This window comes from Drosophila mojavensis, unplaced genomic scaffold (genome assembly GCF_018153725.1).
Source record: "Drosophila mojavensis isolate 15081-1352.22 unplaced genomic scaffold, ASM1815372v1 contig_136, whole genome shotgun sequence".
In the NCBI taxonomy this organism is placed as follows: Eukaryota; Metazoa; Arthropoda; class Insecta; order Diptera; family Drosophilidae; genus Drosophila; species Drosophila mojavensis.
Window position 1 is genome coordinate 13,582,513 of NW_025318667.1, and position 27,735 is coordinate 13,610,247.

A 27,735-nucleotide genomic window follows, 5' to 3' on the forward strand; every position below is an offset into this window, starting at 1 on the left:
TCAACCCATGCACACCAATGCATTTGCGCGGCAAATTTAAAATGGAAACGTCGAGGGAAATCAAGTTATCTGTGAAAAACAATACAAATAGCCAAGAACAGAGCGAAACAAAATTATTAGTTACTGGCGCAATTTAATGCAGTATTTATTAATTTAAATATATGTATATACATAAATATATATATTTTGGTATATACGTCATGTGCCTGTATCATACATATATTGTATGACTGTAAATGATATATATGTATATGTGTGTATATATGTATATGTATATGTATGTAGTACAAAAGCATAACAAATAAATAACAAGAAATCATTCAATACATATTACTTGTACATATGCATGTTTATAGGGTATTAGATAAACGCATACATTTTGGTCTACTTTTAGGAGCCGCCAGATATAAATCCGGGATCCGCTTTTGGTTAATAACGCACAGGGAACAAAATAAGAACGTTTCGATAAATACATTGCAGGATCTAAGCAACATTACAAGATAATAAAAAAAAAAAACCGTACATATATGTATATATACATACATACATATGTATATGCTTATGTATATGTATATGAAATGGTAAAATCATTAGCTGAAGAATCCGCTGAGTTATCGATGGAAAGACACGCTTAGACATTTGTGGGCGCATCCATGCCACAGATGACGGACTTAACCACTGCTGCGGCTGAGAGTGCGGCATAGTTCTGCCATTTGCGCGTGGACATGCCGTCCTTGTAGTCGGATATGCCCTTAATCAGTATGAAGCTCTCTCGGCAATTGCCAATGATGCTGTCCAGCACGCTGCTCATCTCGACATCGGTGGCCAGCAGGCCAAATTTACGTGCAAACTTTGTGCGCAAATCATCATTTCGCACCAGATCCCGGCCAGAGCCGATCGGACCCAGATGCAGACGCGGCCGTGTCACGCCATTGATCTCATCGGCGGCAATTGGATGGGCCACCTCGATGACCTCGTTGTTGCCAATGTTCATAAACAGTTTATCCGTCTTGCCGTCCGGCCGGCTAAAGTCGCTTTCTGTCTTCTGGGCGAGCGATTGCTGGGCATCGAGCAAATATCTCTCCCACGGACGCTTCAGCTCCATGTTGGCCTGCAGACTCTCGGCGATCTGTTGCAGCGAATCGTTGACTGGGAAATATGTCTTCGCATCGTCGCCGGTCTTGTAGACATACACATATGGTTTCTCCTTGCTGCAAATGCCATTGTGAGATGGGGTTAATAATTATCGATTGACCTGTGCTGGGTGTGTGGGAGGCACTCACCTGTTGAGTAGGGCACGCTGCTTGTCCACATACGAGATGACGACGTCGCCCAGTCGCACGTGCTTCTTGTAGTCCGTATAGTGGGGCACTCCGCCAGCCACGCCCACAATGAAGACATAGTCAACCTTTTGGAATGTGCCCAGCAGTCTGGTTGTCGTATTGCCCGTCGCCGTCATCGCCTCCCGTGTGCTGCCCGCCGACGGCAGCTTGGTGCTAACTATCCGATGTGCTCCAATGTTGCCCAAGGTATACACATTCGATTCGCCTGCGGAGCAGATGGATTCAGGTAACGATTAGCGGGCATACAAATGTGAAATTTCACTGCGCTGACTTGACAAAACCACATGAATACATATACAGATGTGAGCCACTGTGTGCGATGTGTGCTTATGTCTGTATGTGTTTATTTGTGTGCCTGTGTGTGTTATTGACTGTGAGTGAAATGTCCACTGGGCTGATGAACCGTTTGGTGTGCACAATGTATTTGGATTGTGGCTCAGGTGCGTGACGACAACAATGAATAATTAAAACAAAAAACAAAAAACAATAACAATAACAATAACAAAGCTCGAGCTTTAATGTGTAATCAACCCATGGCCCAACTCTCAGAGCTGAGCCCCAAAAAACAAAAGCACCTTAATGTTAACAGCAACAACAACAACAATAATAATAATAAACAAAGTAACAAGCGACTTTGACGACAAATGACAAACAACAACAACAACAACAATCAAAACAAGCTCAAGGCCAAGTTCGCAATTTCTGTTGTTTCTGTTTCGCCATCAAAACATTATTCATAATTTATAGGTTTTATATGGCTGATAGATTAGTTGTAAAATAATTGATTTGTATAGCCAATATAGACTGTAGTTAGTATGCTAGATTTAAATGTTATCTGTAACATATAATATAATATCTTATATAGATAATTCTCATTTTTATTTGTATTTTATTTTTGTTTACTATTTTTAATTTTTTCTGTCTATTTAATTTTAATTTCTATTTTAATTTTAATGTCCAATTTATTTAATTTCTTTTTTCCTTATATGAAATCAATTTTAAGCTTTTTTCAACTTCATAATATATTTTTCTTTTAATTTTTCATTTCATTTATTTTTGATAATTACATTTATTATTTACTTTTTTTCTTCAATTTATTTTGTTTTACTCATTTTTTAAATTTCAATAATCTAAATTTCTTTATATGTCTAATTCAATTTAATTGTTAATTTTATTAATTTTGTTATTGATTTTTTAAATTTTGTTTAACATTTGTTTCTGTTATATTATTATTTTATTTGTATTTCCTGAATATTGTCTTTAATTATTTCAGATTTATTTATTTATTTATTTTTTTTTTTTAGAAAGACTTTGTAAATAGCACTTTGATTAAAATTTAATGTATTATTTTAATTTTTTATGATTTATGCTTTGATATATTTGATTTGTTATATTTGTGTAACATCCATCTATTACACTGAAAAAAAAAAAAAATACTGATGGCATAATCAGCAATGTGTAGATATATATTTCTGAACTTGACCCTGAACTTAGTTGAATATATATATATATATATATATATATATATATATATATATATATATATATATAATAGTATATATACATGAATATAGTGGATATTTATATGGTTAATAATCTTAAGCGACTGGGTGCTTACCAAATCTGCGTTTCTTATTGGATTTTCTGAGTGAGTTCGTTAGAGTGGGATCGGAATCTGTTATGCACACACACACACACATACATATTTGGTATACGTATATGCGTATATATATGTTGATTTTGCGTAGTTAATTAATTGATTAATAATTTTGCGGTAGCGGGCGTTTTTTAGGGCGTAGGGAGGGGCAAGCAAACAATTTGGTATATTCAAAATGCATTCAAAATTGCGATGGTCGGTGTACCGTTACGGTTAGAGTACAAGAGAGCAACGAGGGGAAGATATATGAGAGAGAGAGAGAGAGAAAGAGAGAGAAAGAGAATTAACGCATTCCATTGCGGGCACTCTGCACTCTGCGACTTGTGGCGCCACCTACCGACTGTGGTGTAGCGAACAAACGTCTCCTTGTTCTCCAACATGGCGTCCACGGCGAGCTTCTCACAGTATTGGGCCGTTATGATGGCAATCGTTGGCTGCTTGTTGGAGGCTATCGTCGGCATCTGTTTGACCACCTTGATCTCCTTGTCCTCGTGATGGATGCGCGTGTACGCATTGTACTCCATGGACTTGATGAGGCCGCGCTCCTGCAGCGATTGTATGACCAGCAGCACATCCTGCTCACTCCAGCCATAGTCCCTGAAATGGAGAGACTTGGTTAAACAGAGAGAGAGCGAGGGAGAGTGAGAGTGCGCTACTTACTTGGCCAAATCTTCGGGCGAAACGGGATTCGGATAGGCCTGCTCAATCAGCTCCAGCACCTTCTCTTGCGTCAACGGTGGAGATTCAAATTGTGATTCCTCCAGGGAAACTGTCAAGTGAAACGGAGAGAGAGAGAGAGAAAATGGAGATTGGAAAGTTTTAAAAAGCTTTATTCACTCAATGGGCTCTTTTGTGTGGCATTAATGGTTACAATTTCGTTAGGGGCGGACAGGCAGGCAGCCGCTACAACTTGCAGTGGGCGTGGTTAGGCGTGGGTTAGCACACGACGTTGGCTGCGACTAAAGCAAGCTGTAGGAGCGTTAACTTAATTGCAGCCAGCAGACAAATTGGGCACTTGAGTGCCTGAGCACTGAGAGCGAACAGCACGTTCTGGGGGACGGGGGGATGGGGGGCGTGGCGCAGCCACTATTGAAGGCAATGCACCCGAAAAACGGTTGGCAGCAGTTCGAGCGCCATTGGCAAGTGACAATTAGCGCCAAGGGCAATGTACGCAACAACAGTTTAAAAAGCATTGCACATAAAGTGTAAGCAATGCACTCGTATGCAGCTTAACAACAGTTTGAGCGTCACTGGCAGCTAGCAAAGCCAGAGCCAACGTACACATATGCATACATACGCACAAAAGTTTGAGGAGCACTGCTTGACACAGAATCTTCTGCAGCTTAACAGTTTTAATGTCACTGACAAGCATCAGCGCCAAGAGCAATGTGCGAACGCACGACAGTTTGAGGAATATTGCAAAGGAAGTGTAATCAATACTTGCAAACACAGTTTGAACAACATGCAGCTCAACAACAGTTTAAGTACTGCTGGCAAACGACAGAGTGCAGGCAAAACAGTTTGAGGAACATTCCTGTGCAATTTACAGCTAATATCAATAGTTTTAGCGTCACTGGCAAGAGACGAAATTTACGCACAATAATTAGAGCAATATAGCAAACGAGACGTAATGCTAGCAAATACAGTTTGAGCAGCATTATTGTGCAGTTTAATGGTAAACAGCAGTTTGAGGAGCATTGGCTAGCGACAGTTGACGCCAAAGTGTACGCAGTTTGAGAACGACTTTAAGGGAAGTTTAAGCGTTGCTTGAGCAGCACAGTTTACGCAGCATTCTTATGCAGCTCACACCGTAAACAGCTACAGTTTGAGAGCAAGTGACAGCTCACACCGTAAACAGCTACAGTTTGAGAGCAAGTGACAGCGCCAAGGGCAACGTGCCGGTGCACAACAGTTTGAGGACGACTGTAAGGGGAGGTTCAGCGTGCTTGATCAGCACAGTTTTAGCAGCATTCTAGTGCAGCTCACAGCAACGGTAATAGTTTGGGGGCAACTGTATGGGCAATGTAAGCTCTGCTTGCAAACACAGTTTGAGAGACAGTTTCGTACAGTTTAACAGGAACTAGACGCATTTATTTATAAATTTGTATTTAGTGTGTGTTTTGTTTTGTTTTTGTACTAAAACTCAGTGCGTTGAATTTTTTTTTTTTTTCGATTATCGTTTTTACTTTGTCATTAAATAGATTGACGTGTGCGTGCATTAGTAAAACGAACGAACGGGAATAACAGAATAACAACAACATCATGAACAATAACAAGAAACAGAACAACAAAACAAAGAACAACAAGAGACAAGAAATTATGATATACAATGGACATTTGTTTTGTTGTTGTTGTTTTTTTTTTTTTTTTTGTTTAGTAATTGGTTTTGGTGGCTGGCGAGGATTAGTTGGCATTGAAAGCGGCGGAGCAGAGGCTGCGGCAGCGGCAGCAGCAGAGGCAGCGACAGCGACAGCGACAGCGCCTCATTTGCGACGCGCACTCAGCTGCTCGGTGTACATGTCCAGCCAAATGGCCTTCATCAGATTGTCGCCATCACCTGTTTTCTTCTGGGCGAGCAACGCCTCCTCGAACTTGCGATTGCAGTCTCCATAGCAATAGATGATGTAGCCATCGCGCGCTGTGGCCCACACATATAAACCAGAATAGACATGCATACATAAATGTATGTGTGTCACATACAGACACCCGATGTCAGAGATAACAAAAAGAGAGAGAGAGAGAGAGATAGATAGTGAGCGAGAAAGATTCAAAAGAATCCATAAAAGAGAGAACCAAAAAATAGTAAATGAAACTAAAAGGAGAAAAAGAGAGGGAGATGGCAGAGAGAGGGAGAGAGAGAGAGAGAGAGATAGAGCAGACAGATTTAGCTAGAACTTACGAGGACGTGACGGCGGCGCCGACGTCTCCTCCAAAATGCGCAGCTCGATCTCAATGGACTGGATCTCGGTGTAGCCATGCTGCAACAGCTTCATGATCTTCTTGATGAAGCCAACATAATCTGAAGGAAATATAGAAATGTACATATGTAGCTAACAAATTATCATTAGATATCTATAAATATCTATATCACATTTCTACATCTTATATCTTATATCTTATATCTTATATCTTATATCTTATATCTTATATCTTATATCTTATATCTTATATCTTATATCTTATACTTATATCTTATATCTTATATCTTATATTTTATATCTTATATCTTATATTTTATATTTTATATCTTATATCTTATATCTTATATCTTATATCTTATATCTTATATCTTACATCTTATATCTTATATCTTATACTTATATCTTATATCTTATATCTTATATCTTATATCTTATATTTTATATCTTATATCTTATATCTTATATCTTATACTTATATCTTATATCTTATATCTTATATTTTATATCTTATATCTTATATTTTATATCTTATATCTTATATCTTATATCTTATATCTTATATCTTACATCTTACATCTTATATCTTATATCTTATATCTTATATCTTATATCTTATATCTTATATCTTATATCTTATATCTTATATCTTATATCTTATATCTTATATCTTATATCTTATATCTTATATCTTATATCTTATATCTTATATCTTATATCTTATATCTTATACTTATATCTTATATCTTATATCTTATATCTTATATCTTATATCTTATATCTTATATTTTATATCTTATATCTTATATTTTATATCTTATATCTTATATCTTATATCTTATATCTTATATCTTATATCTTATATCTTATATCTTACATCTTATATCTTATATCTTATATCTTATATCTTATATCTTATATCTTATATCTTATATCTTATATCTTATATCTTACATCTTATATCTTATATCTTATATCTTATATCTTATATCTTATATCTTATATCTACTTTATATCGTCTATTTTCTACCTTCTATCTTCTATCTTATATATTTAATCATTTATATTTTATCTCTTATCTTTTATCTTTCATCTTTTATCTTTTATCTTGTATCTTATATCTCTATCTCTATCAATATACATAGATCTCTGTCTCACCTCTGGGAAAATCCTGCGGACTGACCAGCTCCTTGAAGAAGTCCTGGGCAATGTGCGCCTGCTTCTCGTCGTTGGTCAGCCAGTCCCGGAACCAGAAGCGCAACGTGCGCGACTCCTGCGAGTGCTTGCCCGTATTGGCGCTGACCAGAAAGACACGAAACTCCAGGGAGAGGGCGGCCGGCTTGCTGGCGCTCTTCTGGCCGGCCACCGTGTCCTTGTTGATGATGATGCCTGTGTGATCGCCGCCGGCGACATGGACGCGATCATTGATCTCATCCACCAGCTTGCGTTCGATCAATATAACGGTACTGTTGGCGGTCTTGCCACGTGGCGTCATCACGACGTGCTCAATGCGCGGCGGCGTCTGACTCCGGCGGGCAGCGTTGCTGTTCTGAGCGCCGATTTGATTTTGTTGGCTCCAATCGCCTGTCGCTGCGACAATTTTATTGCTGTTGTAACTGTTGTTGTAGTCGCCATTGTTGTTGTGGCCGTTGCCGTTGCCGTTGCCGTTACTGTTGCCATTTGGTAGCGTTCCATTGCCGTTCGGCTGCGATTTGGTTGGCTTGGGCGGCGGCGGCGGCGGCGCCATCTGTGTCTGACTTCTACGACCTGACATATTTCCCGATGCGCCCAGCGATAGCTCTAGTTATTCTTATTGGATTTTCTACTTCTTTCACTGTTGCCGTTGCTGCTGCTGTTGTTGTTGTTGTTGCTGCTGCTGATGGGTATTCGGCTCGGCCTTGAGGAAGCCCAGCGTGTTGCCTGAAAAGTACGAAAGTGGGAAAGTTTGTGTAAGTAAGCATAGCCTATATATATTTTTAGACGGAAGTATTTGTGCGCTCGCATTTGTATTTCACATTTCCCTATCCGATTCTCCGGTTTCTTTGTCCGTCCGTCTATCTGTCCGCCTGTCTGTCTGTCTGCCTGGCGTTGGCAACGCGCCAAACAAATTTGGAATTCATACAATAATTGGTGTCATAAATTTCGTGCCCACCTTACCCACCACCCCACCTCAGCAGAGTGCAACCACCACCACCTGGCCAGGCTAGCGACCCAGTGACTTGCTTCTTGCCAAAAAAAAAAAAAACAAACAAACAAGCGAACAAAAATAAACCCAAAAACAGAAACCAAGAAAATCAATAAGAGTTTTGTTACGCCAAGTGCATAAGTGAGTCCAAGACACACCAACAACCCCGCCGGCAAAGGCGCAAAGGGGGCGCTACGCTGGGGCACCCCTAAAACGCTTTGCCAGCAATTAAAGACAGAGTCCGCATCCCGCCCGTACGTCCGTCCGGCCAAATGTCACCAAAAGTTTTTTGAACCCGTTAGCCGGGCCACACACAAATGGGGTTGGATTGTTGTGGCTAGAGGGGGGGGAAGGCGACGTGGGACTTTGTCCGGGCGTATGATTCGTGCCAACAGAAATTTGCATAAGGTAAACAACAGTTGCTTGCTGCAAAGCTACGGAAAGAGAACGTGACGGAACGGCACGGGGCGGGACGGGACGGGGTGAAACGTGAAGGTCTATTGCGCACAACTCCAAAGTCAACTCAAAAGCCAAAGGCGAATGAACCAAAAAAAAAAAAAAAGTCCATTTAGAAGACAGTGGGAATAAAATATTTACAAACAAGGAAGCAGCACAGATGCGAGCTGTAGCATATGAAGAATGTGCAATAGATATCCTTTAATTATGTTTTATGTAATGGGTTTATCTGTCTATCTCAGCAAAAAAAAAAAACAAAAACAAAATTTGATTGAGCTGTGATTACTGTGAATGAATGAGTGAAGCTTTGTAGTAAAAATAATAATATGAATAATAACAAGTAAGAAAGCTCTAGTCGAGACTGCTCGACTACGAGATCCCCTGAACCCTTGGAGCAATAGATAATTCAATAATTTTTCGCGTCTTTCAGCTTATACAAGAAACACGCACACACACACACACACGCACGTACGCACACACAGGCATACATACACACACATGCATACAGACACAAACGCATACAGACACATTCATACAATACACAAACACATACACACACATACACAAACACATACACACACAAGCAACCACGCATAAACACGCATGGGCTGCAGTGTGCGCTTACTATGAGAACTTAATTGCTTAATAACTTTTATATGAAGGTACGATCTTCATGAAACTTTCAGATTATGATTATAACATGAATATGCATGTAATTGCCAAAGCACAAGTCTCTAGTATTTGAAATACGCTTTTTACAAAAGTGTGGGTGAGGGGGTGAATTTAAGGGTGGGGGGTAAATTTTAACAAAAACCGAAATTGTATAAATTGCATATAAGCATACATAAAAAATTTGGAGACTCTAGCAATAAAGGTGTAGAAGATATAATTTTATAACTGGTTTTCGATAAGGTTTTTTATCGATAAAAAAAGATCGGGATGAGTTATCGATTTTTAATGATAAACTTGATATGCGCGCTGTAATTACGGACAATTTAAAAAAAATTTGAAGTCTCTAGCTCTTATATCTTCTGAAATCGACGCGTTCATACATACGGACAGACGGACAGACGGACAGACGGACGGACGGACAGACGGACAGACAGACGGACAGGGCCAAATCAACTCAGCTCGTCGCCCTGATCAAGAATATATATACTTTGTGGGGTCTGCCACGCCTCCTTCTGCCTGTTACATACATTTCAACAAAACCATTATACCCTGATTTCCCATTGAAAATGGGTTCAGGGTATAAAAATTGAATGTGCCTAAAACATTGCGCAAAACTTGTTGAACACACCTCGCTAGTATTCCTAGACAATCTGAGCAGACAATTAGCTGTTTCTCCATAATCTAGTCACTCACTTAAAATCATTTCTCATACAAAGGAAGGCTATCTTCAGAACCGATATGCGATACTCGACAATATATATATCTACACATACATAGATATCGATATCACATTTACATATCATATGACTTTTCCACAAAGTATCTTCAAAGCCACATGTCTGCAGAGATAGAAGCGAGCAGAAGTTAGGTAGCTCTCTATATATAATATAAATACATAAAAATATAATAAATGTATTTATAGAGAGAGTAGCTGACTTCTCTCTAATATTTATTTCATATAAAGAGAGAGTATTTAAAGAGCTCTTATCTATACCAAACAGTTAGTTCATTTTGAAATGGGCTGATCCCTTTGGTCATTATCCCTGGCTCGCCTGGGACATGAGCTGCATTATGATCATCTACGTCATCTTCGTCATCATCATCATCATCGTCATTGACATAATGAACACTCGTCGCAGCCCACTTAATTAGATTAAAGAGCATCTCCCCTGGCGCAGCTGCTGATGTCGAAAAGCGACCCAAATGGCAGGAGGCGGGCGCCGAGGGGCAAGGGGCGCGTGTAAAGGGTGCACACTCGAATTTCATGGCCGGAAATAATTTGCCGTCTGCAATTTCAATTTAACCAGCAGCAGAAGAAGACGACAGCAAATACTGTACACACACAGTTTGACAGACACTGCCAATGGGCATTCCATGCCAAGTTGAGTCAAGCCAACCCAAGCCAAGCCCTCGGCATAGCCCAGCCAAGGCAGCACCCCGCTGGCCCAACCTCTGCAGTGAATGCATTTCTCAACTTCCGTTCGCGCATTTTGTAATCTATACAAGTAGAAGATGTTGCCGCAGAGACAACAGACAGACAACAGGCAACAGCGAAACTGAAGTATTTAAGGTAAAAGCAACACACATTCCATCAGCTATGCATATAGTGCGCCGATCTTATGAGGCGTTGGCGACGTCTATCCAAATGAAATTGAAATTCCAATGCCAACTGCCTGGCGAAGCGTAACGCCAGCATTCTATTAGGGCCAGGGCATGGTACGAGAGAGGGAGCGAGAGAGAGCAGAGTGGGGAGAGGGGGGAGGGGGGAAGTAATGAAGTAAGGAGTTATGGGTGAGCGCATTGCCGCTTGTTGGAGTCACGTGTGCTGGCTTCCTAACCGACGACCCATTACATGTCATATTTGGAGCGGGGCGTGGCGCGGCCTGGCTTGAGGGAGTGAGAGTTACATTTCCGTTATACTCAAAGCAAAAAGTTATGCAGGCTGATGCATAGAGTAGGGTATTCGAAAGGGTCCAAACGACATTGACATACAAGAGGGTTGAACATTTATGGTATATATACGATATTTCAGTATAGTAGAGCATAGTAATATATTCTCTATATACATATGTAGGTATATCGTTATAGTTTTTGATGAAGGGAGGTTATTGGTAACTTAACTATTTAAATTTGAAGCTTCTAGCTATTATACTTTAGGAGATATCAAATTTTGCGGTTTGTGTTCCAAATTTCAAGTCTCTAGCTTCAATAGCGCCGAAATAGATTGCGTTCATAGGGACAGACGGACAGACGGCCGGCGGAGAGACGGACAAACAGCAAGACGGACATTGCACAAAACCAATATACTAATTCACTTTCGTGAATGAGTATAAAAAGTAATAATGATAATGATAATAAATGGCAACGACAATGGCAATTATAATGACAATAACAATTACAATGACCACGACAATGAAAATGACAATAAAAATAACAATAACAATAACAATGACAATGACAATGACAATGACAATGACAATGACAATGACAATGACAATGACAATGACAATGACAATGACAATGACAATGACAATGACAATGACAATGACAATGACAATGACAATGACAATGACAATGACAATAACAATGACAATAACAACGACAATGACAATGACAATGAGAATGACAATGACAATTACAATGACAATGACAATGCCATGACAATCGAATTTGTTGTCCCAACTTTATACTACTACTAATTACTAATTAATATTAACACTAATGACATTGGGAATGATAATATATAATAATAATATTGATAGCATCATACATTAATACTAGAAAACTTCTAATATAGTAAATAATTGCTATTTGCACGGTATAACGATATCGAGTCAACTATCGCCAGTTACTGCCACGCGTTTAGCCCACATAGCAGCAGCAGAGGCAGAGGTAGAGGTCTGAGCAGCCCCCATGCAAGCAGCATATGCAACAATTCGCTGCGGGCTGCTCGAGTGGGCGCTTTTTGCCAAAGTCACTGCGAAAATCAAAACTAAAACCGAAACAACCGCAACACCCACTCAACGATTCAAGCGAAGAGGCAAACACTAGAGAGAGAGACAGAGCGAAAGAGAGAGAGACAGAGCGAAAGAGAGAGAGAGAGAGAGAGAGAGAGAGAGCGGTGCAGACGCTTATTTATTGCGGTTTCCTGTTGCTTGTGGGCGCCGATCTGGCCTAGAGCTAAAGGCCGAAACAAAAGGCGAATCGTTGAACTTATAAAGATGAAAAATAGGCATTGCAAGATTATCGATAACTAACAATTTTGCATATTTAAATTGCTATCGATTTGATGATTTTGAGATGAAAGTTCTAGTTTAAGTTTTAAGTGAATTTTATTACTTTATTATAAATTTATATAAACTGATCTACATTATTTTATAGTATAATATTATCGATAACTTCTTAAGGACTTCTAGTAGACTAATTAGTATCTAATTATATTCAGACTACTATGGAATAATAGTTCTCTAGATATAGATAGTCAAATTGCGAATGTAAGTTATCGATAACTGGTTAATACCTATGTAAATTCCACAAACTGTGCGATCGATAAAATGAGTAAACAATATCGAAATGTATATGCTCAATATATAGATTACTATTTTATTGATAATTAACTTGAATTACTCTCGATAGCATGAAAATGGCTATATGAATTCTACGTAGGCATGTTATCGATAATATGGCTATCGATAACTAGTACTATGTGCTCTTTAAAATTGATTGCTAATTCCAAATCAGTTTGACTAAAGTGAAACCCTCTGTCATTCTGTCAGTGTACTCTTGAGCCTTCTCTCAATTGATTCGACATCGAAGGAATGTGAAATGGCAGTTAAACTGAAGAACATTTACATTCGTTTACTGCTGTTTGCGCTATCAAAAATGTTTATAAACAAACAAATTAAGTTTCGAGCATATGACGAACCATTTTCTATTTCAGTTCACAGTGAAGACAATCATGACCGCGAGAACAAGCACAATAATAAATAATTGTGCAACTCGCTGATGAGACACGCGCAATATGAATGTGCGTCCGGTTCTACATATATATATATATATGTATATATATAAATAATATCTATATATAATGGCTAGAAAAGAGGCCACACTCACTTGCTCAATCGGCTAGCCAGATGGCGTCTGGTTTGCCCATAGCAAATGCTTACTGTAGCTGTTGCTGACCGACCGACCACCCACATTATGTGCGCTGGCCCCCAATGATCTCGCTGGCGTTTTCCTGTGCCACGAAAGGGGGCGCTCGACTCTTATCGCTCTTGTTTTGTTTTTGCTAGTCTACAACAACAACAACAACAATAACCAAAGCTAGCAACAACAATAGCCAGCAACTGTTAATTACCCATAAAAAGTTCAATCGAGCTCAACGCCTGGCCCCACATACGTGACTCATTAGCCTTCAATAACAACTATGATTACAGTGTAAGTGAACTACAATATATATATATATCGGATATACATATACACACTATATATATTTATCACATCTATGGCCAGAAATCGTCTAGAAATATTTAAATTCATGTCACGTTCGCCTCGTTCTCTAATTACACTAAACAAATTAACTCAAATGATGCTGCAATTAGCTGGCTTTACCCAAAACTAAACATTTTAATGTTGCTTCAGGGAGAGTCAACAAAGAGAGTATATAGGTTGTTGACTAACACTTGAAAATGCACATATAATAGGTGATTTGTCTTGTGAGTTATATACTGTTGGATCCGGTTATAGCATCTGGAAGACGCTATAACCATATAAGCTTACTCATAAAACTTTGTCTGGGGACCAGAATTTTCCTCGTAGTAGCCGTATGGACGCTATAACCGGATTCTACTGTATTTGTCTATGTGTATATTATATTTATTATTATCATATCAATATATCATACTTTTAAACGATATTTTTCTATCGGAATACTTATTGATAGGGATAGCAACATTAATACCAATTTCTCTACATATCAATATCATTATTAATATCTATTACCCTAGATCTACATCCGCCCTAGTCTGCCTATAAGTTCTCTCTCCTGTTCCACAGTTATTTCTACAAGCAGTTTTTACTAAATTTAGTCGCTCTTGGCGGGTATTATGCAGTCGGGTTGGCGCATCCGGGCCAAGTTCTTAAGTGTTTTCTTTAAATTGTTTTAGTGTTTTGCGGCGCAGCCTGGGAAAGATTCGTATTATCTTTCAAGTTCAGTTTCTGAAGGTCGGCCTTAACGCGCAAACCTTTGTTTTATTGTATATCAAATTAAAAAGTTATACATAAAACACGTTACAGTAGTCATTCGTTAAAAAGTTCAGCAAGAACCTTCAAACAAATACTTAAATTTCCTATACATATTAGAGACATGTCTTGAATATTTTATCGTCAAGTATTATCTAAGAGCAAAACTCGTATAACTATAAATATATGTATGTAGCTATATATATACAAATCAGTGAAGACAAACTATATATTACATCTAATTTATGTATTATATATAAAGACTTGCTTCTTAAACTTGTACAAAATTCTTGCTGTTTTTTTTTTTTTTCTTTTTAGTTATCTCGAACCAACCCATATAAAATCGTTTTATATGACGGGATATAGCAACGTTCATTGCCATATAAAGCATTTCAATATGCTAACTAATGCTAATTGTTTCTACATAAATTCAAGTTCTGAGCTTCAATTCGCACTGTCGATGACTCATTTGAAAGGAAGACTGTGCTTCCAGTTTGTTAGATATTCATTTGAACTGCTTAAGCTGAAGCAAATGCAAATTGCAAACAAATCTAAAGCTGATTTATCGCAAGTGTCTCACTGCTCGAAATTATCAGAGCAATCGCCGACTGCTTAATACTCACCAAAAAATCAACAAAAGTATTCACTAATCATATTTATAGAGATGAACAAGTGATTGAGTGATCTGATGACCAAGTGCTCAAGTGAGTAATATATTGATCTAGTAAAGGAACTATCAAGTCAGCAAGTGATCTAATCAAGTGATCGACTGATTAAGCGATAGACTGACAAGTCAGAGATGAGTGATCTGATTGCCAAACTTCATCAATTCAACGCTAAAACGCCTTCATCATCTTAACTGTGATGTGATAAATATTTCTTTCTTCAATCGAGCGACAAATAGGTTTAGTGAACAAATGATGAGATCAACTAACCAAGTCAGATCCAATTGACAAACTTGATCTATCTAGCTTGGTCAGATAAATCTCTCTCTAGTGAAAAAGTAGTCAACTGATCCAGTCAGAGGTCTATTGTATCTAATTGCCAAACTTGATTAGTCTAGCGCTAAAACTGTGGAACAAGCTCTTTCAATGATTAAAAAAAAAACTCTCTGTCTCTATCTCTTTGTTCTCACTTTCTCTCTCTCTCTCTTCTTCTCTAATTAAAAAGTGATCTGGTGATCGAGTGTTAAATAGATCTAGTGAGTAAATTTTAAAGTCAACAAGCGATCAAGTGATCAATTAATTAAGAGATCAAATGATCCTATACGAGATCAACCTATCCCTTGATTTATGTTGAGAACCAGTATACCCTTTCTCACATCATGAGCGAGCACAAGAAACAAGTCGAGCTGTACGTATTCACATTTGCAACTCGTTTCGCTGATAAACAAATTCTAAGAGAAAACATTTTAAGCAATTTTTAAAAAGCAAAGCACGAAGCGAGCTCTGCGAGTGATCAAATATGAGCAGGAGCTGAGAGCTGAGAGCTGAGCCTCAATTTAATTTGAGTGACGCTATCGTCATCATCCGCATCGGCATCATTGTCATCGATCCAATGCGGTCAGCTGTTTAGTCTTGAATCTGAGTGTATTCTATTGATGGATGGCTGACTAAAAGGCAAAGATGCTCGTGACGAAAATTGAATGGAAAAAGAGCCTAGAATAACGATTTGGCAAAACTATTCACATTTCCATATCGCACGTTACGTGGCGCGCCCAACGTCAAATGATTCAATTAACCGAACATGAATACATGCGCCCTGATTCATGAATACCCCATTTCGATGCCCTCTGCTTGCCTCTATTCAAAATTCAATTGCGATTCGCAGTCAAGAGTTCACGGGCAATTTGGCAAAAACAAAGGTCGCCCCTGATGGCCTTCTTCTTCTTCTACTTTATCGCCAGGCCACGAATCAAGTCAAATGCAAACTATAATAAATTGATATAATTTACTTTCGAGCCAAAGTACAATTCTCAATTGTGAATATACACTGCGCAAAACCAAAAACGATATGAGTAATTCGTATATAAAATCAGAAGTTCCTAGAAAAATCTATTTCATATAAGTAAAACTTCCCGTTTTCAGGTTTATTAACATTTACGATAATCACTATGCGAAGATCGCTATGTCAGACTACACTTCTTTTCCTTACGATATTCATTACGAATAGATAATTCTTTATCATAGTGCAGTTTCGAACTGCCTTATACGATATACGATGTATGATATTCCGCATGTGACAGCTACTTGAGATTGCCTTGCTTGCCCATTTTAGATATTCAATAGGTCTAGATCATACTGTATCTTAATGCAGTTTTAGATTGTCATTGTTTCCCATTGACGATATTAAATACGTGACGATCTTATTGTGGAGTGCTGTATGTTTCAAACAACCCTCTTGCCCATTTGCGATATTCAATACGTTTTATTCTCTATTCTCTATCTTTATAAAGTTTCAGACTATAGTTTTTGCCCATTTACGATATTCATTATATGACGATAATTCTGTTGTCTAATGCAGTCTTTCATTATTTATGTTGCCCATTTACAATATTTGCATATGTTAAAATATTTCCATATATTTACGATATTCAATTTGAAATCATTATGGTTACATTTAATTTATTATATTTATTATTTATCTTGTTACTCATTTACGATATTCCTTTATGAAGATCTCTGCATTCTCATATGGAGCCATTTCGTACTTGTAAAGCATTCACGATATTCCAATATATTATTAATTACATATCAGATCTTTTGGTCGACAGTCTGTCTAGAGATAAGTCCAATAAATTATTGCGCAAATGTCAGAAAATGTGCCAAATAGACAAGCTGTTTAGATAGTGAAGCGTTTCTAGATATATACGATATATATCTATATGTTTATATATGCATACATATATACATTTCTTTCGTCAGACACCTCTGAATTACAGTTTCCGTTGCGTTAGATACATTTGTTGTTATTTTTTGCTACGCCAAATTGACTCGATTGAGTTGGAAACGCAGCGCAGATGGAACTCGATGGGGATATATGTATTATTATTATTATTCTTTTTTTTCTACTTCTTGATATTATTTCGCTTTAGTTATAAATTTGAGGCCCAAAGCCAAATAAATACTTGACACAAAACGAGTTGAGTGGGCGGCCGATCAGATGCGATCCAGATGATGATGATGATGATGATAATGTTGCTGACGATGATGATGATTAACATGGAGAACATTATAATTTGCTGTTCTGGACAAAAGATGGCACAGATTGCGTATTGTGTTTGGCTCTTGAATTCGACTAGTTGGAATCTTTCGTCACGAAATGCTTGGCGAATGCGTCATCGGCACAGATGGCCAGCGCTCATGGAGCGGATCAATAAAAACTGCGTTAAATGCAATTATCGACGTCTCCCAAGACCCGCTGCTCCCTCGCACTACCCCAAACCAGTTAACACTTTTCTCTCGTTGCCCATATATAAAAAGAAATTTGACACACATTGCGTGGGTCGCACTTAAAAGCTAATTGCACAAAGACCGCCCCACAAACTACCCGCCCTTAAGCAACAGCCCTCTGCACACCATGGCATGGACATGAGTGATAGTCGACCAATACATGCCCTAACTTTTGGTTAAGTCAGATAAAAGACAGAGAATGAGAGCCAGATAGAGTAAGAGATAGATATTATGAGAGACAGAGATAGAGAGAGACAGGCAGAGAGAAAGAGAGACAGAGAGAGAAAGAGAGAGAGAGAGAGAGCAAGTCTAAAGCAGTTTTGTTTTCTACTCAATTTTCACGCTTCAAGGTGGATTTAATTTTATATAAAATGAGTGTAAAACAAATTTGATTTCTATATAAATAAGTTAGATCATAATGAGAATAAAACTTATCTACCAGACTCTAAATTTTACAGCCCTGGGCAAAGCACTGGATGATATCAGTTGCTAATATAAAGGAATTCATTCACCTCAAAAGCTATATATATATCATACATAGTATTATATATACATATATATTTATAGCTACATGACGTTTATCTAATCTCTGGAATATATTTGACAAATTTACGAGCAACCCATGAGTCAATGTGAAGTTCTGTAACGCCGATACTTGTACAATTTGCACTTTGGCAAATGTTTAGGGTATTTTTAGAGCGAGCGAAGCTTTCGGCTTTGGCCCGCCCCTCAGAATGTCTTGGAAGTCAGCCGACAGCTCCACTCACACCCAGACCTAGGCCAGTCATAGGCCTGCAGTACTTGGGCTGATGGGCTTCGTGCATGCGATGCGCGATGCGTTTGTATGTCGCTGCACGACAATGTGAAGAGAGTATATTGGTTCTGTGAGCGAACATTGGGGTTTACAATATTAGGTTAATAGGTTTTTAATAGAGTTTAGCTAGAAACTCTGTATAGCGATATCAAGGGCAAATAGCAAAGGCTTTTAGAGATGGTTAGATCTACAAATTCAGAGACTTGCACATCTTGAGCGGGCATTAGACAGTCGCTAAGGCCTGGCTGCAATGCATTATTACTTGTTTCCCACTGTTGGGGCTCTGGTGCATAAATCAAGACGTTAAGACGTTGTGGCAAACGGTCGAGCTGACAGTTTTATGACCACAACAAACTGGGCCACAATGCTGGCCAGGGCAGCCTAGCAACCAGCCAAGCAATCCACCCCGTTGGAGCGAGCTAATAGGGGATTTTTATTTTGTTGAATCGGATATGACTTTCCCTTTCAGATTTCCAGCTAACTGCATTGCGGGGGGCGAGTGCTTGAGTGGGCGGGTCATGCGATGACCCAGTTAATTATGAATTGGCCGCCAATTTCGTATCGCTGAATTTGTAATGATTTTTAGCCCTGTTGTTGGCCAGTAATGAATCAATCCAATTTTCTAGACAGTCCTATTAATGTCTATTTATGGCTGCTCGAATCTTGATTCTACGAATTCATAGAGCTTGACAAAAATGAAAAAAGGAAGAGGCGAAAAAGTTAAAGTCGAGTTTCGGTTAGAGCTTCCGCTTTTTCCTAAAGCAATAATTTAATTCTAATGCCGCAACAACTTTCGAAGCACTTTACCCTGTTCCAGTTCCACTTCCACTTTCAGTTCCAGTTCCAGTTGCAGTTCCAGTTCCCCGGTTCACCAGACGCTGAGCCGGTGGCCCCTTTGTGCCGCTAATCTCAAATTGCATTTGATTGTTGCCACGCAAATGAGGTTACAGACACACGCACACACACATGCTACATATGCACTATATATTCCATATCAATTTACAGTAATTGCGGCTCACGCATGCCCTCCCGACCCATACAGCATGTAGAAAAAAAAAAGCACGTAGAAAACTTTAGCCAGAGCTAAAAATAGACATAAAACTGCAAGTAGAGTCCCAACGACTGCATAATACTCGTTCAGCTCTTCAGAGACTAACTAAATGGAATCGATTTGCAAAGTCGAATTTATTTAACTATATTTATTTATAATAATATTTAAAATCGTATTGAACGATATTTGAGAAACAAAAAGTACGAATATACTCGTATTCCCATCAAGAACGAGCATCTCAAGAATCCAAACCGAAAGAGCCCAAAACTAAACAGTTGAAATTATTTTTAAAAGCCAAAGGCAACGCAATTGGCCAAGTTGAATGAACCGCAGATGGCCCAAAACAAAAACAAAACAAAACAAAAAAAAATGAAATGAAATGTGTTTCAAAATATACGTCTAAAGGTGTGGACGAAAAATCAAATGTGAAAAAAAGACAAAAACAAAAACAATTTCTAAGTACAAAATCTAAGAGATTATTTGTAAACTACTCAAGTGCAAATGAAAAAGGAAATATATAAAAATAAATATATATAGAAATATACATATATTTAAAATAAATCCATTTATATATAAGTAACCTCACTGTACAGTAAAAACTTGTCAGCTGAAATGAATTTGATTGAATCAATCCGTCAACTCGCATTGCTCGAGTTATCTCTGAGATCCATTTCACATATTTTATCTATTTCTTTTTATTAGTTTTTTAGATTTGCCATCGCTTTCCTTTTACTTTACTTGACTTTCTTCTCTGCTCTTTCCTTTCAATTTGCTTCTTTCATTTCAATCTAAGTCACCTTCGCTTCTCCAGCAATTTGTCAACTTCACATTAGATTCATAAAAAATCAGAATCCAAAAATTTGTATAATTTTTATTTCTATTTATATCAATAGAGATTTTAAGTTTCATAAGTTTATATATATATGTATATGTATATAATTCTTATTTAATTCTCTTTCAGATATTTCGAGTATTCGGCGTATGTATAATATAAACTATATATACATCTGTTCAGCGTTAATGGATCAATATTTCAGCTATAAATCGCAATTCGTGTTAAACAAGCAAAATTTAATTTATGCTTTACTTTCGCTCTTCTTCTGCCTCTCTCCTAGTTTTGCGCAAATTTCTCGTTTAAATTGTTCACAAAATGAGATCATTTTCTCGCCTGTTCGCTCCATGAAAAAAAAAAAAAAAAAAAAAAAAAAAAACAGACCTTGTTCAAAATTTTAAATGCAGGTCAAAATTTGTATACAAACTAATGCCCGCATATATGCATACATCAAAAATTACTCACAAATATATATAGATTCATAAACATATAAACATATTCGATTCATAGCGTTGTCGTTTTTGCATTTGCATTTCCGTTCAGAATTTACTTTAGACGAGGCGTTTTAAAACGCTAGCGTTTTTGCCGCCTTACATTTTAGCTAAAGTGCAATGCTTAAAAGTAGATTTCGTATGATGACATACATACATGACATACACATCTTAGATATACATACATATCTCGTATATACCGCATTTACCTGGCACGACTTTAGGCGCGCGCGTTTTTAGCCGCTTAGCTCAGTGCAAAAAATGTTACTATTACTTCAAGTGAAAGTTCAGTCGATTGTGGGTGATGTCCAACCTACCTCACCGCACCAACAACCCATCCAACCCACCAGCTTGACACTCAAAAGTAAAAATAAAAGGTATAGCCCACTTTACACTCACCTGTTGCTGCTGCTGCTACTGCTGCTGCTAATTGTTGTTCTTCTTTGTAGTTTTATTTTTTATTAATATATATTTTTTTCAACCGGTTATATTATGTTGTTGTTTTTCTTGGTTGGAACTTGTTCAATTTGTTTTTCTTTTTCACGTTTTTCTACGTCTCTGCGCTTCAAATATGAATCGAAAATAAACCAAGTTTATTAGTTGCTCTCAAACTGTAACTATGAATGGCTCGCCAACTGTGAAAGCTGTGAGCATACACAGGCTACAAAGTGCTAGTTACTCTAGAACTGTAAGCAGCAATGACTTGAAAACTGTAAATGTTAATGTCTTGAAGGTTTTCAAACCCCCAAACAAACAAACAAACAAACAAATATTGCAATGCAATGGCATGCTCCATATTGCTATGTAAACACAGGGTATACGGTATGCCACAAATGGGCAGATAGAATGCTCGTGTGTGTGTGTGTGTGTATCTACATATTTGTGTATCTTATCTAATCGTGTGCCTTGAGCAATTTCTCATTATCAACTGATAAGAACGACGGCTGTGCCTCAAAATCGATCGTTGTGGTTACAATTTGTTGCTCTTCTTCTTCTTCTTCTTCTTCTACTACCACTAGTTGTTGCTGTCATTGTTGCTTTGTTGTTATTGTTTGTTAATATGCCGGAAACATCGTTTGTAATTTTAGTCATCAGCAATTTTGAGCCGTATTCAGAATTTAGCCAATGAGCTCATGACAAAAAGTTTCACTCCGATGACGTCATGGCCAACAGCATTGAACTTGATCGAGAATTTTATATGGGAGAAAAAACAAAAACACAAAACTAATTGAGAGTTCGTGAGGTCTGATGCAGAGAGAAAGAGAGAGAGAGCAAAACATTAGAAGAGATGATTCATAAAATATATAATGAATACGATGTGACGTCAACAAATAGTTACTAAAAAAAAAAAAATAATAATTGAATTACACTTGAATTGTTTATGTATTTTGTTAAAAAAATATTTAAAAAAAAAAAAAAAAAAAAACAATAAACTGCTAAAAGTCACAGCTCAAAAACCAGCTAAACGAGCAGCTGGTTTACCTTCAGAGATCGCTATTCAAATTGGAACAATTGTTGAGTGCACGGACACACACACACACAGAAATATATAGCCAAAAGAGACATGGATATAGACAAGTACACTTGGAAAAATTGCACTAAAACAAAAAAAACACAACAAAAACAACAAGTATATAAACAGCACGCACACACGATTCTTGTCTCATCTCCCTCTGCTGTTGTGTGCGTGTGTGTGTTGAGTATTAAATTACGCATGCATGCGCGTCTATTTTTAATAAATTTTTACCGTTGTTTACGTCCTGTTGCGCGCGTCGCTTACAATGTAAATACACGGAGTACGCGCGTAAAATGCCGGCTGCGAGTCGTATCCAAAACAAAAGCTCGCGCAACACACACCACGACCGTTCCGTTCAATGAATTAATTTCAACTGAATTGTCGTTGCCATTATCGGACGAGCCATTGTATCGATAGACATAAGGTAACACATCGAGTAACTATCGATGTCAAACCTTTCGCAAATGTTTTTCGGTATATTTATAATACTGCTTACCGTATAAAGTGATTTGCCAGCCAACAAACAATCAAATTAATAAGCAATTTTTTATTTTTTATTTTGTGAACTTTGTATTTGGTTTCATTGGCATCATGGGGAAACCTTTCATATCAAACGAATCAGGCGCCATAAGTAAAGTAATCGATGGTTACTCATCTACTCTATTTTGTAAGTAAAAGCTTACAAAAAGTGACTCACAGATGGCGCTAGCATGATTTGGCGGGCATAACTATAAATTCGCTTCAATTGGAATATTGTGGAATATTAATAAAATCACATTTATTTGGAGTATATTCGATCAAAGACGCCCAAAAAAACAAACCAGACACGAAACGTTGCAGTTTGCATTTTGTTTTTTTAACGTGTTATCTAGCATCGCGAGCTGGCAAAGTATATTTATGAGGCAAAGAGCAGTTTATTTTCAAGCCAGAGACGCAGCTCGGAAAAGTGCTGAGCGTGTGATTTGTTCAAAGACGGTTTCTCTCGGCTGGAGCCGAGAAAAGTGCTAAAAATTAGCCAGTCAGAATTAAGAGCTGCAACAGTGCAGTAGTAGCAGAGATCGCCGGAAAAACTTGGAGGAAATGCTAAAATCTTCATTATTACTCCTTTTGGGCTTCGCGATGACGCCACCTGGTTGCGCTACGGGTATCTACAAATTGATCTTCGCTTAAAATTCGATTTAATATGAATACATAATTTCATTGATAGTTGCTCAGCCTATAATTTGTCGCCCGCAATCGCAGCGCAACATCATCTTTCCCAAGGAAACCTTCGACGAATGCTTTCTGGATGAAGAACAGAAGATTCCAGGAACTTGTAAACCGCTGCAGGATTGTTCCGCTGCCCTAAAGGAAGCAATGCCCAAGACCTGTTACTTTGTCAAATTCGATCAGTATGTGTGCTGTGCCTCCAACTCTAGCCAACCTGACGATGACTCACAGGTGGCGCCAACAACACTAAAGCCGCCCGTAAAACGGAAGAGCGGTAAAGGTTTGTAGGGCAGATATGCAACCATAATCAGTTGCTAACAGTCGTTGATTCGTCTCTTACAGTTTGCGAGGAATTTAACTTCTTCGTCGCCTCCGTTGTGGGTGGCCGTCTGACCAAACACCGAGAGTTTCCCTTTATGGCCGCCCTCGGCTGGCGCTCCAACTTCGATCAAAGCATTTACTATCGCTGTGGCGGCAGTCTCATAGCGCCCAATTTCGTGCTCACAGCGGCGCACTGCATCGACTTTGGCGGACAGAGGCCCGTAATAGTGCGACTAGGCGGCGATAATCTGACCGTTAGCACGGATGCAGTTCCACACGATCATCGAATCCGTCGTATATTTATCCATCCCGGCTACAACGAGAATACCGCCTACAATGATATTGCGCTGCTTGAGCTGGAAGAGCACGTGCCACCCAGTCTACGTCCCGTCTGTCTCTGGCAGGATGCGAAGTTGGCCAAGAAGGATCTGATTGCCGTTGGCTACGGGCAGATAAGCTTTGCGGGTCTCTCCTCGTCGCAGTTGCTCAAGGTGGATCTACAGCACATCAGCAACGACCAGTGCCGAGAATACTACTCACGCGAACAACTACCCAAGGGCCTGGCTGCCAGCCAAGTGTGTGCCAGCGACTTGAGCGGCAAGGCGGACACCTGCCAGGGTGACTTCGGTGGGCCGCTGGTCATGAGGCTTGATGACAATACATGGTATCTGGTGGGCATCACGTCGTTGGGCCAGGGCTGTGCCATCGGCCCGCCCAGCATCTATACGCGCGTGTCCAGCTATTTGGACTGGATCAGGAGCACTCCTTGTTTTCGTTACAATTTCATTTGTTAAACATTTCTATATATATATATATATATATATATATATATATATATATATATATATATATATATATGTGTGTGTGGGTGTATGTGGGTGTGGGTGTATCTATTCAAAAACTTTCCATATTTAATAAGCGCCGATTCATCGAATATACAATTTCCATATGAATAAAACGGAATGTCAATTAAACTATATTATATTAATTAAATGAGATCATGGAGCAGACTAAAAATAGTTGCATATCAATTTCTTTATATTAATCTATACCAATTTGTTATTAAATTATTCAAGATTCGAATTTCACATCAAGTATAATCGTTACCTACTTTCTCGGTTTTGCGTGCAGCATACTTTGGGTATATCTATATGGATGGCATCTAAAAGTATGCTTCATAAAGATATGCAGAAAGATACTCTGGAAAGCACACCCCGAGTGTTTCCCATAATAATATATACACTATATATATGTATGTATATAAGACATGAATAATAAAAACAAACATAGTTAAAAATTAATTCGCATTTTTTGAATGAATTAACATTTACAAGTAATGAAAACTCAATAAAAAATTGGAAAATAAATACAAAATAAATATATTTAATGAAGACAGTCGACAATTAAATTAAGATTCCATGCTCCAATTGATTGATCGGTGAAGCACAGACTTGCCGCTTGAGTAACGTTTGAAAATAGATGAATCAGCGGTATATTCCCGCTTATTGAATGAGTGTGGGCCGTTCCCAAGCGAGAGCTGTGATTTCCCGGCACTCAGCTCTCAGAAGGATATGCGCAGATCGAACGTGGGATCCACTGTCTGATCCTCGGGCTGGGGCCAGATAATGCTCTCGATCCAGTCCAGATAGCTGGACACGCGCGTATAGATGCTGGGCGGGCCGATGGCACAGCCCTGGCCCAACGACGTGATGCCCACCAGATACCATGTACTGTCATCAAGCCTCATGACCAGCGGCCCACCGGAGTCACCCTGGCAGGTGTCAGCCTTGCCGCTCAAGTCGCCGGCACACACTTGGCTGGCAGCCAGGCCCTTGGGTAGTTGTTCGCGTGAGTAGTATTCTCGGCACTGGTCGTTGCTGATGTGCTGTAGATCCACCTTGAGCAACTGCGACGAGGAGAGACCCGCAAAGCTTATCTGCCCGTAGCCAACGGCAATCAGATCCTTCTTGGCCAACTTCGCATCCTGCCAGAGACAGACGGGACGTAGACTGGGTGGCACGTGCTCTTCCAGCTCAAGCAGCGCAATATCATTGTAGGCGGTATTCTCGTTGTAGCCGGGATGGATAAATATACGACGGATTCGATGATCGTGTGGAACTGCATCCGTGCTAACGGTCAGATTATCGCCGCCTAGTCGCACTATTACGGGCCTCTGTCCGCCAAAGTCGATGCAGTGCGCCGCTGTGAGCACGAAATTGGGCGCTATGAGACTGCCGCCACAGCGATAGTAAATGCTTTGATCGAAGTTGGAGCGCCAGCCGAGGGCGGCCATAAAGGGAAACTCTCGGTGTTTGGTCAGACGGCCACCCACAACGGAGGCGACGAAGAAGTTAAATTCCTCGCAAACTGTAAGAGACGAATCAACGACTGTTAGCAACTGATTATGGTTGCATATCTGCCCTACAAACCTTTACCGCTCTTCCGTTTTACGGGCGGCTTTAGTGTTGTTGGCGCCACCTGTGAATCATCGTCAGGTTGGCTAGAGTTGGAGGCACAGCACACATACTGATCGAATTTGACAAAGTAACAGGTCTGTGGCATTGCTTGCTTTAGGGCAGCGGGGCAATCCTGCAGCAGTTTGCAGCTACCTGGCATCTTCTGCTCCCCATCCAGAAAGCATTCGTCGAAGGTTTCCTTGGGAAAGATGATGCCGCGCTGTGACTGTGGTCGAATGGCAGGCGGAGCCGCTATTGATGAGAAGGTATACAATTTATACTAAATGTTCAAATGGGACTTTTAACAAATGGGATTTTTGTGAAAGTGAAATTTTGTAGTTTACCCGCAGCGCCGCTAGGTGTCGCCATCGCGAGGCCCAGTAGGAACAACAACAAAGCGTTTGGCATTTTCTCCTCGTTTTTCGTTTTTCTGGCGTTCACTTTCTTCTTCTGCCGCTGCTACTGCTGCTGCTGCTACTGGTGCTGCTGCTCTTCTCCAGACCTCACTTCTGACTGGCTAGCGCTAGGCGCCTGCGCCGTTTGTTGTTTTCTGATCGACTGGGAAGCGAAACCAGCCAGTCAACTCTTTCCGAACAAATCACACGCTTATCGCTTTGGCGAGCTGCGCCTCTGGCCTAACAATTGTTGTTTGCCTCATAATTAGACTTTGCCAGCTCGCGATGCTCGAGAACACGTTCTTGAACGAATTGATACGAAAAGATATTCACCACAATAAAAATAATATTTATGTATATGCTATATAGGTTTTGCCACGCCTCGTTCTGTCAGTTACCTTTTAACAAACTCATACTCTGGATTTTCTCTATTAGATAGGTTCAATGCTTTTATGAAAGAAATCTAATAATGAAATCGATCTATTATATTTCATATTTTTGACTGGCTCTACTCATGCCAAAGTTAACTCATGTTCCCTAGATAAGACACCGAGTGAAAATTAAATTACTATTTATACGATATATAAATATATATACTCGTGTACAACAATAATTATTCAAGATTGAAATTATCCTCTGAAATTGTAGATTCTCCATAAAATCTATATGATATACTATACTATATAGTATTTAGTCATACATATATGAAGGTAATATATAGTGCCA

At 39.0% G+C, this 27,735-nt stretch overlaps 3 protein-coding genes across 7 annotated transcripts; 1 reads left to right on the forward strand and 2 right to left on the reverse strand.

Moving 5' to 3' along the window:
* Positions 1-330: 330 nt before the first annotated feature.
* On the reverse strand, positions 331-23,006 carry LOC6583778. 5 transcript variants are annotated; one of them, XM_002009407.4, is made up of 10 exons: positions 22,860-23,006; positions 21,512-21,675; positions 7,077-7,838; positions 5,900-6,019; positions 5,558-5,638; positions 3,661-3,769; positions 3,338-3,597; positions 2,962-3,018; positions 1,284-1,548; positions 331-1,211 (listed from the first exon to the last, which is right to left on the reverse strand). In XM_002009407.4, the coding sequence occupies exons 3-10, from the start codon at positions 7,690-7,692 to the stop codon at positions 632-634; spliced, it is 2,088 nt and encodes a 695-aa protein (XP_002009443.2). In that variant the 5' UTR covers positions 7,693-7,838; positions 21,512-21,675; positions 22,860-23,006; the 3' UTR covers positions 331-631. The 5 variants fall into 5 exon arrangements, with proteins under 5 accessions (XP_002009443.2, XP_043862888.1, XP_015016872.1 ...); XM_044006953.1 differs by lacking the exon at positions 21,512-21,675; XM_015161386.3 differs by lacking the exon at positions 5,558-5,638.
* A 647-nt stretch (positions 23,007-23,653) lies between these two features.
* Positions 23,654-24,952, forward strand: LOC6583779 (serine protease snake). The gene is made up of 3 exons (XM_002009408.4): positions 23,654-23,772; positions 23,836-24,117; positions 24,180-24,952. Exons 1-3 carry the CDS (start codon positions 23,709-23,711, stop codon positions 24,950-24,952), a joined length of 1,119 nt encoding a protein of 372 aa, XP_002009444.2. The 5' UTR covers positions 23,654-23,708.
* Positions 24,953-25,448: 496 nt separating this feature from the next.
* LOC6583780 (serine protease snake) lies at positions 25,449-27,217 on the reverse strand. The gene is made up of 3 exons (XM_002009409.4): positions 26,959-27,217; positions 26,588-26,866; positions 25,449-26,525 (listed from the first exon to the last, which is right to left on the reverse strand). Exons 1-3 carry the CDS (start codon positions 27,020-27,022, stop codon positions 25,720-25,722), a joined length of 1,149 nt encoding a protein of 382 aa, XP_002009445.3. The 5' UTR covers positions 27,023-27,217; the 3' UTR covers positions 25,449-25,719.
* Between the last annotated feature and the right edge of the window lie 518 nt (positions 27,218-27,735).